General features: G+C 44.7%; 1 protein-coding gene across 1 annotated transcript; it reads left to right on the forward strand.

Annotated features, from left to right (window-relative positions):
- The first annotated feature begins 998 nt into the window (after nucleotides 1–998).
- On the forward strand, nucleotides 999–1,537 carry LOC123849638 (spermatid nuclear transition protein 4-like). The gene is made up of 2 exons (XM_045882448.1): nucleotides 999–1,130; nucleotides 1,313–1,537. Exons 1-2 carry the CDS (start codon nucleotides 999–1,001, stop codon nucleotides 1,535–1,537), a joined length of 357 nt encoding a protein of 118 aa, XP_045738404.1.
- Nucleotides 1,538–16,050: the final 14,513 nt, after the last annotated feature.

Raw genomic sequence — 16,050 nt, forward strand, 5'->3', positions numbered from 1 at the left:
AGCTTGTTGGGCTCCTTCATAGAAATGAACTTGACCTATGTCTCAGCTGTGATGTAGGTTCCAAAGGAGATAGGATGCCAAGAGTGCCAACAGTAAAGTCAGATGAGAAAAGTGGTCTATGAGGACACATGTTGAGAAGACCTGTGCACATGAGGCTCATGCATCTGTGGCTAAACTAAGACACACACCTCCACCTGAATACTCGTCAGTCCTAGGTTGTACTTTCCTGCGTGCCATCACCCAACACTTCTGGCACGTGGATACCTGCCTCATCCCCTACAGGCTTAACACCCAAGTCAGGAACTATACCCAATGAGACAAGCCTGACCCCCAGATTTGAAACAAGACTGGGATGTTCAGTGGGACAGGTCTATTTGCTGAAGTCTGACAGCCTGAAGGCAGCGATTTCAGACTGGAAAATGGAAAACGGAGCAGAGCTACGTGGACGGCGGACAAAGCAGGTGGGATGGGAAAGTTTCCTGCTGCCTAAGAGTCATTTGTAGTCAGGAAATGGGATGAGTCACATCTCCACAGAAAGCTAAATGTGACCACATTACCTCGCAGGGACTTTCGGTTAGACATAACAAATCTAGGTGATGGTGGGCGAGAGACAACAGAATGAGTCACCGAAAAGGATTACTCTGTAAAAAAAGGCATGGAGGAGACAGGTCACCCAGCCAGGTGACCCAGCAGAACTGACTTGTGGAGATGAGGGGAGTGGCAGGTGAGTAAAACAAGGCTGTTTAGGGGGTGATAAAGAAGTGGCCCCTTTCTCCCACCAGAACATCTGAGCCTCACCTGCACTTCATGCCCTCCTACCCCTGAAGATGTCAGAATGGTGCTTTGTGATGTCTGGTCTGCCCCCCAGAGCCACCATTGGCTGGGGGAGTGACTTGATGACCACACAAAGCTTAAGGGTGTGGCCCATCATTGCCCTGGGGAGGGGTATATATAGGGCTGCTCAGGTGCTCTGGGGTACACCACTGCGAGTCTTCGAAATGGCTAAGGCGACCAGGAAAACACAAACTCCGCCAGCTTCTAATGCAGTTACACCGCAACCTACCTCAAGCACCAAGGGGAGAAAACACGCGAAGACATCCTGTCAACCCAGGTCCAGAGACAGTGGCAAGGTAAGATGACCCCACTCAAGCTCTTCCCTTTGTCACACTCCACAAGACTCTTCCCCTCTCCTTGCCTGGCACACACCCCCTCTTCAAGTATACTTGCTCTCCTGAAGCCCCCATTCCCATCCACCCCCCACCCTGTTCCCCCAAACCAGTACCCCTCTGTGATCACTCTGTTGTCCTTCCAGGTGACCAAAACAACCATGAGGGTAAAAAAACACTCTCGAAGGAACTTGACAAAAAAGGCCTCTCCCAAAACTTCCACCGCTTCAAGGAAAGATAAATCGAGAGAGTCAAAACACTTCGGCCACTACCGTAGACTGAATCAAGTGCTGAATCAAAATGAGCCAGGGTGCGACCAAGAGACGGTGGAGAAACCCACCACTTCTCGTGCCTACCCGGGCAGTCAGTAACCCCAGAGGGAGGCCAGAGACCTCAGAGCTACGTGCCAAGTCTCTGAGGTCCGGCACTGAGAAATGACCAATGGTGTAGAATTTTACACCAATGGGGTATACCATTCATGAAAATTAAAATAAAACCAACCTGCTACAGAAATTTGTGTGTCTCTGTGAGTTCTCTGGTGGTGGGGAGTGGGGAAGGAAGGGAAGAGGCAGGCTTGCAAGGGAGGGAGCAGGGTGTTGCGGGGTTGGGGGTTAGACCAGAAGGTCCAGTTAGCCAGAAAGTGGGGATAAAGACTGGGTCAGGACTGAGCACCAAAGATGAGCTTCCCGCAGAAGAACTTGGTATTTCTTTGTGTGTATAGAGGTGTGGCCCTAGCTGGGGAGAGGTGGTATGTGTGGGGCAGCAGTCCCAATCCCCAAAAAGGCACACAAAGTCACTGCCTGCAGGTCACCTACCTCACAGAGGAGTTTGTGATACCCCGCCCTGGTGTGTCAGCAACTCGCAGCCCTCAAAAAACCCAAACTTCTCACCCCAGTAAAAGTCAGTCCAAAGGACTAAAGTAATGGTATTTTTGGCGGCCACAAACCCAACACTGTTTAGGCCACTTTCTTCCTAAGATATGTATCTTAGGAGATAGATAGATATAAATAATTTGGGTCCTTTTTATGTCTTCTATGATTCTACTAACCTGTTTGAACATAAAGAATACATTTATAATAACTATTTTAGTGTTCCTGTCTGCTAATTCTAGAATCTGTGTCAGTTTTGGGTTGGTTTCCTTTTCTCAGGATAGGGTTTTTTTTGTTTGGTTTGGTTTGGTTTGGTTTGGTTTCGCTTGGTATTTTTCTTACCTCAGTGAGGTGAAATAGCTTTTTTTAAAAAGGATTTATTGATTTATTTGAGAGAGAGAGCGTGAGTGGGAGGGGCAGAGGGAGAGGGAGGGAATCCCAAGCAGACTCTGCACTGAGCACGGAGCCCCACACAGGGCTCAATCCCACAACCATGAGATCACAACCTGAGCTGAAACCAGGTTGGATGCTCAACTGATTGTGCCACCCAGGCGCTCTCAGCTTTTTTTTTTTTTAAAGATTTATTTATTTGAGAGAGAGAGAGAAAGAGAGTGCACAGGCACACCTGAGTGGGGAGAGGGGCAGAGGGAAAGAATCTTTAAGTAGACTCCCCACTGAGCATGGAGCCCAACACAGGGTTTGATCTCTGGACCCTGAGATAATAACCTGAGCCAAAACCAAGAGTCAGATGCTTAACTAAATGAGCCCCCCAGGTGCCCCTGAAACAGCTTTTAATACGGTTAAGGGCCAGTTCTATATTCCTCTTGTGAATTGTCTGTATTTTTTCACATGTTTCTATCAGGTTTTGGGTTCTTCATCCAATGATTTTTCAATCTTTAAATATAAGGAATATTAGCCTTAATACTAGCCCTAATCAGAGATCTAAGTTACAATATGTTTTCCCAGTTTGTTAGTTGTCTTTTGATTTATTTTATGGTGTGTTTTTTTGTGTCTTTTACAATTTTAAACAGTGTGATGTATCCTGGGTGAGTGAGCAATGGGTGGAAACCAGGAAGTGGATGTTCCAAAAGAAACCCAGGGGGAAAAGAAAAGAAACCCTGGAAGCCCCACTAAGCCAAAAGATTATGTGCCCAGGAGAGACTGGGCAGGCTGGCTGAACCTGCTAGTCTTAGGAACATAAGGCCTGCGGAGAAGTCCACCATGCCTTTCCTTTAGGCGCATAAACCCAAATGGACAACCCTCTACCTAGGGAGTTGTGTAGACAGGACACGATCACGTGGTGTCTCCTCAAAGAGGCTGGAAGCTTCTTGTAGCCAGAGCCAGCTCAGTGGGGACCTGACAGCAAGTTTGCCCAGGCTGCCATGTTTAGAAAGGCTCCGTGTACTGGGTTTGAGGCTCTTGCTGTTGGAGCATTGAAATTTGTAATAATTTTTTAACAGGGGCCTGCGTTTTCATTGTACGCTCAGCCTTGCAAAGTATGTCGTTGGTTTTGTCCCTACCCCCTCTGGCCTCTGGAATCAGAATTCCTGTGGCGAGTGCCAGACCTTGAGTCCCATGGCTGTGCTGCCCAGCTGTAGACAATTCTCTGGCTCCCTCATCCGATTTCACACGGGAAAGACGTGGAGACATAGGTAGATGCCCTTAAGCCTATAGCAAACAAGCACGTGATTCTCGGGACGCTCCTCCCAGCGGGTCCCGCGCTGGCTTGCGGGGACGCCCAAGGGTGGCACACATGCCAAACCAGGACCCTGGCTGCTGGCGCCTCCGGTCTGCATCTGAAACTCATCCTTTCACCTTCCAGTTGAAGCCGTACCTTGAAACCCAGGGCAGCCCTGCAAGGAGGCAGTACGGGCTGCCTGCCAGAGTTGAGATCTTTGCATACTCTTGACTTCTAAGTTCTGAAATGAGACCGTGACCTGCTGGAGTTTGTGGTGTCTTCTGCTCCTGAGTCAGAAGAAAGGGGTCGGCAGAGGCTTTGCAGATTGGGAGGACATCAAAAGGCCCTTAGGACCTTTTTATAATTGTGAAGGATTCAGCAACATGTGGATGTGCCCCAAGCACTCACCAATTCTAACATGAGGAAGAGGGAAGGAGCAAAATATGCTGGTCAGACTCCCCAAAGCAGCAGAGGATGTGCGGGACCCCAGAGGAAACCTCACTTGCCTGTGTTCTCTCCATCAATCTCAACAGCCACAGAGATCTGAGAAGGCAGATTTCAAACGCTGATGACCACATGTTCTGGAGGATCGTACCTTCAGGGCACCACAAGCCGCTCCTTTCATACCTTCCCTTTCCTAACTTGCTAGTTGAACATCAGAGCTCTCGCCTGCCCTGTGGAACATAAGCCATATCATCTATTTCTTTCATAGTCGCTCCAAGCTGAAAGTGACCCAACTACAGACACGGGCGTTTTGCACCCGCCGGGAATTGACTCTGGAGGAGTTTCTTTCTGCACTGCCTCCTCTGCTCAGCTTCTGCCAAGGCTGAGGATGAGCATGAGAGTTCCGCTCCATACCAGTGTATCCAAGTCGGCTTACATTTCAGCATTGTCTTTAATGGCTTAAGCAGGAACTTCTGAAGTTTGGAGGGAGATGGATTTTGTCCCCTCTGAGTGTTCAGAGCTGAAGCATCGTGACCATGGGCTTGGCAGTGGCAGGATAGACACTGTGGCAGGCATTTCGATTTGGACCTGTGCCAACACTCCTGGGAGCCCTAGATGAATCAGCCTTCCTGGTCCTTCATCTATGGCATACCGTCCCAGCAGTTTCTTCATGGGGCACTGAGACCTATGCATGCCGGGCTCATGCAGCCCTGGCTGACCTACCACATGAGAGAATGGAGGAGCTCACTTGGGGTGCTGTAACGCTTTAGGGCCTCTGCGGTATGACTCGTCAGTTACCCGGTTCGTGAACCACTAACGTTACCACTGTTCGCCAATAGGAGCAGACCCATGGAATTGAAAAAACCACTAAACGCCAGTCATCAGGCAACGGTCTCTGCGGCAGCCTGGGCCAGTAGCTGCCCCCAGCCCTCACGCCAGCTCTCTCTCATTGGAGAGACCAGTTCCCATAAGTGCAGGAATCTCTGGAGTACAACGGATTCTGATCAGGAATAAGTAAACCCATTTCTTCTTACAACAAATATGCTCCAAACTGAGAAGGCAGAAGAACAAACAGAAATCTCTTCCAAAGGCAAACCTTTAAATCATGTGGTGTCTACACTGGTGCTTTGTCTCTCTTGCTTTTAAGGATCTTGCAGGAGTGCAACATGCAAAAAACGAACAAACCAAAAAAGGTAACCCAGCTCACACCTGTTAGGATGGTCATTATTAAGAAAACCAAAACCAGATACAAAACCCCAGAAAACAAGCTTTGACAGGGATGTGGGGACCTTGGAACCCTTGTACACAGTTGGCTGAGAATGTAGATTGGAACAGCCATTATGGCAAACAGTATGGAGGTTCCCCCTAAAATTAAAAATGGAACTAGCATTTGATCCAGCAATTCCATTACTGGGTATATATTCAAAAGAATTGAAAACAGGATCTCCAAGAACTAGCTGCACTCCCATGTTCATTGCTGCACTATTCACAATAGCCAAGAGGTAGAAACAACTGATGAGCGGATCAAAAAAAAAAAAAATGGTCTAGCCATACAGTGGTGTATTATTCAGACTTAAGAAAGAAGGAAATCCTGCTCTATGTGACAACATGGATGAACCTGGAGGACATGATGCTAAGTGAAATAAGCCAGACACAGAACGACAAATTCATAGGAGCAGAGAACAGAATGGGGGTTGTCAGGACGTGTGGGGAGAGGAGATGGGGAGTCCTGTGCAAAGGTTATAGTTTCAGTCATGCAAGATGAAAGAGCTCTAGAGGTCTGCTGGCCAGCATCATGCCTACAGTTAGCAAGACCAGGTTGTGCACAAATGTGTGAAGAGGGTGGCTTTCATGTTATCTGTGTTCTAGCACAATACAAAAAATAAATAAATAAATAACCCTTTATTTGCAGAAGCATCCACAGGAGCTGCAAGTAGCTGGCCACAGTGGGCTGGTGATGGGCCCAGAGGATGTCCCTCAGCCCAGAACAGGTGGGGGATGTCAGGGACCCAGAGCCACTCTAGGCACAGGTCCCCCTACCCAGCCATTCACCCATTTTTCATTCTTTGTTAGGGCATATCACTCCTTGTCTCAGATGACACAGGTAAGATCGGATGTCTAGTGTCACTTTGAAAGGCCACTTGAATCACCTGTGCCTTCAAACGCAGCACAACATGGACCCCAACAGACCAGGAAGAGAGGCTCCAGCAAGAGAGAAGACTGGGGACGAAGTGTGGGGCCAGAGTCTTGGGCATCACCGGTGGGCCTCCCAGGCTGCCAATTCTGCTGACCATGGGGCCAGCAGCTCTCAGGATGGCTTCCAGCTGGGATCGCTAACCTTTGCTGAGGACAGCCCCAGACAGAGCCACAACAGCTTCCTTGACTGGGGACATTCATCTGTCATTCATGACTCTGTCCCATCCCCTGCACTTGCTCATTCATCCCACACACATTTGCATACCATTTATGTGCCTGACACTGTGCTGGGCACAGAGGGAGTGGCAGAGAAAGATGGTCAGAGGTGCCCAAGAGAAAGATCCACTGGCCTGCATGCTAGACCAGTGTTTCCCAACCTGCGAAACCATGCGTCTTTGAGGGGCTTCCACGTTAATGCAGAAGGTTCAGCACGGAAAGCAGGCCTCGATCCCAGACTAAATAAATGGTCCAGATGCTTCCTAGAAGTGCCATGGTATAGTCGTCAAGAGCAGGGACTATGGAGCTAGACTGCCGGGGTTCAAATCTCAGTTCTGACAGTTTCTCACTTTGCCATGTCTGCTTCCTCACCTATATAATAGGCATGAATAATAATATTCACAAAAAAGTTAGCATACGTGAAGCATATAAATATTGGATCATTATTCCACGCACGTCACAATTTTCTAATTTCTGTATTATATATAATGTCTATATTATAATATAAATTTATTTTTAAATGTAACTAAAGTAGTTTATTCTGCATTTTCTCAGTCAACCAATGCCAAAAAGTATAATGACTGTCAAGTGAAGGCAGAATGATTGATTTGGATGTACAAAATAAAGGGTGGCAGGCCTCCTTAATGCATTGCCCCTTGACCGTGGTGTTTCTCCAGCCATTTGTCTAGCTGGACCGAGTGTGAGATTCAGGACTGGGTGGGCCCAGCTTCACATCCCAGTCCCACTCCTCTGTCAGTCATCCAAAAAACATTTATTAGGAACCCAGTGATACTTGGCCAAGATGAGACTCTCCCTCTTAGCTGGGAAAGTTACAACAAATTCCTTCACCAACCTACATCTCATTTTCCTCACCTGTGAAATGGACATCTAACTCCCAGTTTGTTTTGCAAATTAGATGAGTAACATCCAGAAAATCATCTGGCACAGTCCCTGGCACAGAGAAGATGTGTAATAAATGGCCACTATTTTCCTAACTCATGAGATGGCAATTGAAAAATGGCCGTATAACTTGCCTCATCTCCTAAATATGAAAAATCATATATGGTTCCATGGTAGTCACAAGAGGTGAAATGTACCCTGCCTTCTTCAAGTGGGGGCTGGGCAGATTCTAAAAATTAGATCCCATAAATCAGATCTTAGCCAGGGGCTACTGCTGTCCTTTGTGGGGAAAAGCCCAGCACACAGACACTGGGAGGAGAGACCCTAGACCGGAAATGCTTGACGGCTTGGAATTTAATCAGGTTGGGTGTCAACATTTAGTTATAGATATGACTCCTAAAGGAGCTCTGATCTATATCAATATCCTTTAGATAAACATGTGGGGCCCCAAGGCCAAAGAGAGGAGGAGTGGGGCTCTGAGTGCTGGGCTGAAGGATGGGAGAATGAAGGGAGGCAGACCAGGGACATCAACTAACCCCAGGCACAGAACACTCATTTGTAATCTCACCCCTGCGGTTGACAGGACATTCAAGTATATGCACAAAGAACACTGCAGCAGGGTGACATGTGCCCTGAGCTTTCTAGAAGCTAGTTATGCATCCTCCCACCTGGGACAGGGGTGAACAAATTGGACAAAGACCCTGCCCTCCTGGGGCTTGCAGTCTAGGAGGAGAGACAAATAACAAACACATGAACATATAATATCAAGGGGTGATAAGCACTATGAAGCAGCATGAACCAGGGTAAGGGGTCCATGAGTGACATAGTGAGCTTGGGGGTAGAAGTGCTGCTTGAAGATAAGAGTGGTCAAGAAGAGTGTCTCTGAAGAGGTGACTTTTGAGCAGAAGGGTGAATGTGGCAGAGGAGCAAGGCTTGCGAAGGTCTGGGAAAGTGTTCCAGTCAGATGACTAAGCAGGGGCAAAGGTAGAGGCATACATGAGCTGGTGAGACCAGGAATAGTGAGAAGAGCAGCATGGCAGTTGTGAGGGAAAGGTAGGAGCCACCACTACTGCTACCATCTTGGTCAAGGGCTGCACCATCTCTTGCCTAGATTACTGTAACAGTCTCCTCAACTGGTCTTCCAGCTTCTGCCCTTGGTCTCCTTCAATCCACTCTACTGCTTCCCAAAATTCGCTGTGCATTAGAGTCATTTGGGGAGCTCGTGAGACTTCCTGTGACTGTGTCACACTCCAAACTATTGTCATCAGAAAGCCTGGAGGTGGGGGCCAGGCATTAGCATGTTTAATGATCCCCAGGTGATTCCAGTATGCAATGAAGTTTGGGAATCACTGGCCTGTTCTCAACACTGCAGCTACAGTTATCTTGATAAAACAGGCCTAAAACTACTTACCCCTCTCCTCCTTAAATCCCTCCACTGGCTTCATTACACTTAGAATAAAATCAGGCTTTCTCCTGTGACCTACAAGGTCCTGCATGACCTGGCTGGCCCCCATTCCTCTCTCCATAGTCATCTGGGGGCATTCCTCCCCTCACTTAGCATGCTCCAACCACTGGCCTTTTTTCTGTTCCGTAAACATGCTGGGCTTCTCCTGCCTCAGAGCCCCTGGTACCTTGAAATTGGAACACTCTTCCTGATGAGATGTACAGGGCTGGCTTCTTCTTGCTAATCAGGCCTCAGCCCTAGTAATATCACCCCCAAGAGGCCTTCCCTGACACCTCTAGCTAATTTTGTATACACACACATACTGTATGAATGCTATGATGTGCCATCCAGACTCTCCTTTAGGAGAACTTATCTCCCCAGCTGCTAAGAATGGTGCCGGCACTTGACCTTGACTGGAAAGACCACACCTCAGGGGTAGCCTGCATGCAGTGACTCATTATTAGTGAAGTTCAAGGACACAGACACATCACTGCAATGTGAAGGGCCTTTCCAGCCTCAGAATTCAGACTACAGCTTTGACTGAGCAGGTGTCACAGCACAGTGTCTCCCTTTGTCCAGTCCTGCTTCCTGCCATTCTATAAGAGCACTTGATCACAAGAGGATTCCCTAGGATTCTGATGCCCTAATTTCCACGTCAGAATCCAATGTAACTCAAACTGCTGAAGCTGGTCCAGTCATCTGAGGAAGCAAACACTAAGACAGCATTCTGGAGCTGAGACACCTGTCAGACAGATGGCACCAAGGCCCCTTTCTCTGGGACATAGGTGGCATTGGAATAGCTCCAGGACAAGATAACAATTCAGTTGTTAATATTTGTACCTGTGAGACCTGTGATGTCATACTTGTGGATGGAAATTCACTCGCAAGAGTGGAATTGGGGGGCCTTTGCTAAGCATGATTGATGCTTTGGAGAAAGACAACCAAAGGCTGTGAGTGATTAATTGGCAATTAAAAGCTAAGTGTGAAAAGCAGAGGGCTTCCCTTGTAGGAGGTAAAGAAGTTCTCACCTCCTGTATCCAGAGAACCGAGAAAGCTGAGGTCCATGCCTAGAAATCAGTCATTAGAGTAGCAGAGCTCCAAAGAAGCTCATACCCCCAACCACATTTCTGTTAGCCCTGATTGGGGAAAAATGGGGTCCCAAATCATGGCATGTGGTACCTGAGCTGATGCACCTAAAAACCTGGAATCCTCGGGATTCCCCTGAAATCTCTGCATCTGCAGAAGAAGCCTACTCTTCTAGAAATGCTCCCTCCTTTCTTGAGGGTGATGCACAGGCTTCGTCCCTGAAGGTGACACATGCTCCCTTGGGATCTGCATCTGCCTCTGCTCCTGCCCAATAGCTAGGATTATGTCATACTATAATCTGGCTGGAGGAAGTGCTAGGCCTGCTAAGGAAGGAAAGGGATTCGACCTCACAGAAGCAGCTGGACCTAGCCAGCATGGACCAGCAGGAGACAGGAGAATGTGCCTGGGTCTGAATCCTGAGTGTACTGGGTCAAGAGGGAGCCAAACATAACACTGGATAAAAGATACTGACATAGGAGCTCTCACTAGAAATATAGGACTTAACCTGGCAAGGACCCCCTGGAGACCATGTGAAAATGCTGCTTGGGATGAATCTTAGAAATAAGGAAAGAGCAATGGTCCACGCCAAGCAAGGTAGAAATGCCAGAGTTGTCAAGGCAGACAATAGGAAAAAAAGGATTAAAGGCTCCTAGAAGTGGGCATACTAGAGTAGCTATTCCATGGAAGTCTGGATGACTTACTAGACAACTATATTCTACAGGAGGGCCTGGAGTATATGCCATTCCCCAGGCCATCAGGAAAACAGCCATGAGAGGGGTACTAACATCACTAAGAAAGTCAGTGGTGGATCTCCCTTATAGGACAGGGAAGATAGTAAAAGAGGTGATCGTAGAGCTGCATTCACTGACAGCAATGCAGACATAAATAGAGGCCAGGTGGTGACATGTTAGTATCAGAAACCACATGCATGCAATCACCATAGTGAGGAGCAAGATCAGAGTTGCCAAGAGGGCCTGACCCATAGAGAGCTATGGAGATAGCTAACAAAACACAGGCTCCCTAGAGACAAGATAGAGGGTTAGCCAGCAAAGGTAACACTCAATCTACACGATCAGAGGAAATCAGGATGGGTGCAAGAGGATGTGGGCAGTCAACAACAAAAATGTCAAAATCCCTTGCCTAGTTTCCAGACCTGAGCTACTTTTCAGACCTGAATGAAGGGTCTCCAAGAGGGAGGATCCTGCAGCACCATGCATGTATATTTGGTAATTGTTCCTCTGGGTTTTCTTAAAAAAAATGAATGGCCATTTACTTGGTAATTGTATACTCATGAGAGGGAAATATCTAAATGTTTTGCAGAATTCAAGTTTCTATTGATATCCATGGAATGGATACCTGGGTACTTGAAAGCATCATCACGATCCTTAAAGTAGGGGCATATGAAGATAATAAATGTAGTCATGGCCCAAGTCTGGCTCACAATGTGTCCACTGGATCCACAGACTCATGTGACGATCATTCCCCTGGTCTCCAAGTGTATAATGAGAATGGACATACTTGGTATTTGGCACGAGACCCACATTGGTTTCTTGGCCTGTGATACAAGAGGTACCCATAGTGGAGAAGGGCAAATGGAAGCCTCTTGTGTCAGTTAGTTGGGTTTACGGCAAGCCCACATAGGAGAATCACAATGAAGACCTCTAGGATTCTACAGCAAGGCCATGCCATCTATGGTGGAGAATTATACACATTTCAAAAGATAGTCCCTGGTATGCTACTGGGCCCTGGTAGAGATAAAGTGCCTGACCATAGGTCATCAAGTGGCTATGCAGCCAGAGCTGCTCTACATGAGCTGGGAACTCTACCTTTAAGAAATTATTTCAGTGGGGCACCTGGGCGGCTCAGTCAGTTAAGCATCTGCCTTTGGCTCAGGTCATGATCCCAGGGTCCTGGGATCGAGCCCCGTGTCAGACTCCCTGCTCAGCAAGGGGTCTGCTACTCCCTTCTCATGCTCTTGTGCTCTCGTTTGCTCTCTCTCTCTCTCCCTCTCAAATAAATAAATAAATAAATAATCTAAAAAAAAAAAGAAATTATTTCAGTGTTACACAAAATATTCAAGGGGAAAAAAATAGGATCTACATCAAACTTATTTCATGAAGATATAACTATGATATAAAACCTGACAAGTACAGTACAAAAAATTATATGTCAATCTCACTCATAGCCACAGATGCAAAAATCTTCAACAAATACTAGCATACCAAACCCAGCAGTATGTGAAAAAAAATACACCATAATCAAGTTGGGTTTATCTTAAGAATGCAAAGTTAGTTCAACATTAACATAAAATATTAATTTATGTAATTCATTATTAATATAGAGAAAATTACTATTAAATTAATATAAAGGAGAAAAAATCACATGATTTTATCAATTGATGAGGAAATCATGTTTGATAAAACCCAACATATATTTGTGATAAAGCATCAAAACCTCTTAAGTGGCAGAGAGCTTTCTAAATCTGACAGTGTTTCAAAAAAACCTACCACAAACAATGATGAAACACTCAAATCTTTCACTTTGTGATAAAGAAGACAAAGACTGTCCTTTATCACCACTTCTATTCAACATTGTATTGGAGTTCCTAGTCAGCACAGTAAAGCAAGAAAAAAAGAAAAGTATAAGGATTTTAAAGAAAGAAACAAAACGATTACTCACAGATGATATAATTACATACATGGAAAATCCAAAATTATTTACAGATAAATTATTTGAATTAATAAGAGTTATTAGGTTTACTAGATTCAAAAACAATACTCACAAATCAATTGCGTTTCTAGATAAATACAGCTTGTAAATAGATATCCTTTAAAATAGCATTAAATTAATACAAAACCTAGGAATAACTCTAACAAAAATGTGCAAGTCATCTGTGCAGATAATTGTAAAATAATATGGAGAGAAGTTGAAGAATATGGAAATAAATGGGGAGATATTCCATGTTCATGGAATGGAAGACCCTATATTGTAAATATATTAATTCTCCCCAAACCAATCTATAGTTTCAATGCCAATTCTACTCAACAGGGGTGTGTGTGTGTGTGTGTGTGTGTGTGTGTGTGTGTGTGTGTAGAACCTCAAAGCTGCTTCTAAAATTTATATAAAAATGCACAGGGCCAAGAATATGCATTGGAAAGAACAACATGGGAGGATTTGCTTTGTTGGATATCAAGACTTGTTATAAAAGTACCATTAACTAAAACAGTGTGGTACAAACACATAGTAAAGCAAACAAAGTGATCAGAATAGAAAGCCCAGAAATAGACCCACACATATATGGACATTTGTTTTATGGAAAAGGTCACTATAGAGCACTAGAGAAAGCAGAGCCTTTCCAATAAATGGTAATGCATCAATAGGATATATATTTGGGGAAAAAATGAAATTGGGCCTGTCCCTCATTTATACAGAAAATCAATTCATGTGTTGTAGAGCTAAATGTGAATGGCAAAATAATAAACCTGTTAGAAATTAATATAGGAGAGTATCTTTAAAAGCTGAAGATTAAAAGTAATTTTAAATGGAATACAAAAAGCACCAAACAATAAAATAAAATATTAATAAGTTATTTTTATTGAGAGACCTCATTAAAAGTGTGAAAAGGCAAGCAATGCTCTCCCCCTTACCCTTGTACTCTGGTATGCATATAGCAGACAAAACATTCACTGAAACATAGAAAACGGATCGTATCACTCCCTTGCTTAAAACCTTCCCGCCTTCTTCCCCTAGCTCATACTTTGTCTAGTACCTCTCTTTCTGTCTCTCTGTCCTCCTCTCTCTCTCGACCATTATAATCCAGCTATACTCCAAATGCCTTTCCTACCTCTGGGACATCACACATGTTGTTTTCTGTTTGTCTCTATTCTGCTCTTCACTTAACTTTCATTCCCATCCTTTAGATTTCAGTTTAAATGTCTCCTCCCCAGAAAAGCCTTCTTTGGCCATCTAATTTAAGTAGGGCTTCACATTATCCCTTAGAACACCCTGGCCTTTCCTTCATCATACTTAGTATATATTTTCATTATATAAACCAGATATTTTACTTGTTCACAGCCATCTGTCCGATTACACTTAAGTTCCAAATATATATTAAATGTGGATGGGTGGATGGATGGATGGATGGATGGATGGGTGACTAAACTAATAACATAATCATCTCTTTAATCCAGAATTTGCTCTTCATATCTGGAGAAAGTTCTCCATTTCCAGACCCCAAATTCAATAATTTTCTTTCACTGGATATCTTTTCAGGTGTGTAAAGGATCAGTTATTTATTTTTTCATTCACTCATCTATTCGACTATTCATTCAACAAATGTTTTTGAAGAGGCTATTTGAATAAGAGGATATGGGTCAAGCCATTGAATGAGCAGGTTTATAACTGAAAAGAGAGACATGAAAGGCATAGTGAAATTCCTACATACACATACACTTTAAGGACCCATAGAAATATGATTTAAGGGAGAAGTTTTCTACGTTTCAGCTGTGGGCTTTCTTGGCAGTTGAGAGAATGAAAGATGGTAACATGCTCTGTAATGCCAACAACTTTTTATTCCCAAATTTACAAATGAGTCATCAGTTACTTCTGTCAATTTTTCTCGAGTATCATATAACAGCTGTAGTTAGGAAATTACATTGTTTACTGAGTCAACTATTGTTTCCAGTGATTGTCTGAAAGTGGTGTGTGAACAATTTTGGCAGCATCTTCTGAGTTATTCTACTCCTTTAGTAGGCAGAGAGAACAGTTAAGAGAAATTAAGATGGCTGGTGGTTGTTAAACATGGCTGCAAATTCTTTGACACTCTTCCCGTTGAGATACTGGGTCTATGTCCCCTCTCTTTGAGTCTGGGTGGGCTTGCAACATCTTTGACAACTAGAGTATGGCAAAAGTGACTCTATGTTCCAAGACAAGGTCATAAAAGTCTATGTAGATTCTGCCCCACTCTCTTGAAACACTTGCCTTCTTTGAGAGCTGATCTCAGGATGCTCTCTCTTTTATCATAAGAGATCCAAGTCATAGTGATAGGCCACATGGAAGTACTCTGGTCAACAGTCCCAGCTAAGCCTACCCTTGAAGACATTGCAGCCTAGGTGTCAGATGTGAGTGAGGAAGTTCCTGTCCCCAGCTGTTTAAGTTACCCTAGTTATAGGAGTCTTCCCAGCTGAGGCCCCAGAAAAGGGGGAGCAATCCTTACTGTGCCCTGTCCAAATTCTTGACTCACAGAATCCTTGAGCATAGTAAATGAAGGGTTGGTGTTTCACAGGGTAGTTTGGGTAGTTTGTTATGCAACAATAGTAATTGGAACAGAATGATAAAATGAAAATTTGGGGTAAAGCACTGGAAGATGGCAACATCTTAATATGGAATGTTGGAAGATGAATAAATAAGTAAACGAACTATAAAAAGATTCACAAGGCAGACTGGGAACGATGGCTTAGAGGCAAGAGACTCATTTTCAAGGTTAAATTATCGGACAATGTCCCTGCATTATGTGATTAGTAGTATTTGACTCATAATTTAGGAAGAATCAAATACCCTATTACTTTAATTATCCAAAGGTCAGTGTTCTGACATCCTCCGGCATCTGGAACATAGCCATCAATCTAGAAGTGAAAAAGATATGTAGCCATAAAACAAACAAATAAGACGGGCTGATGGATAAATAGAAGGATGGATCAAAGAATAGATACAGCAAATGTAGTGATAAAGCAAGTGTAGTAAGAGGTTAATGATAAGATATAGATATGAGGGGGTGGATGATATCTATTGCTGTATACTCCAAAAGTTAGTATCTTAAAACAGCACCCACTTATTATTTCAAAGTTTCTGTGATCAGAAATGTGGGTGTGGCTTAGCTGGGTCTTCCAGATCAGAGTTTCTCATGAGGTTTACTGGGGGGGTAGACCAAGTTCACTCAAAAGGTTGTTGGATGGATTCAATTCCTCATGCACTGATGACCACAGACCTCCCTCGGTTCCTTATCACATGGGCCTCTCCATAGGGTGGCTCACAACATGGCAGCTGGCTTCC

This window comes from Mirounga angustirostris, unplaced genomic scaffold, assembly GCF_029215605.1.
Source record: "Mirounga angustirostris isolate CCGP_5_RB_7025 unplaced genomic scaffold, mMirAng1.0.hap1 SCAF_11, whole genome shotgun sequence".
NCBI lineage: Eukaryota > Metazoa > Chordata > Mammalia > Carnivora > Phocidae > Mirounga > Mirounga angustirostris.

Bases quoted from the DNA above. Each gene is read 5' to 3' on its own strand.
- LOC123849638 (XM_045882448.1), top strand. From the start codon at position 999: ATGGCTAAGGCGACCAGGAAAACACAAACTCCGCCAGCTTCTAATGCA. The intron at 1,131-1,312 runs GTAAGATGACCC...TTGTCCTTCCAG, and splicing joins GGTCCAGAGACAGTGGCAAG to GTGACCAAAACAACCATGAG.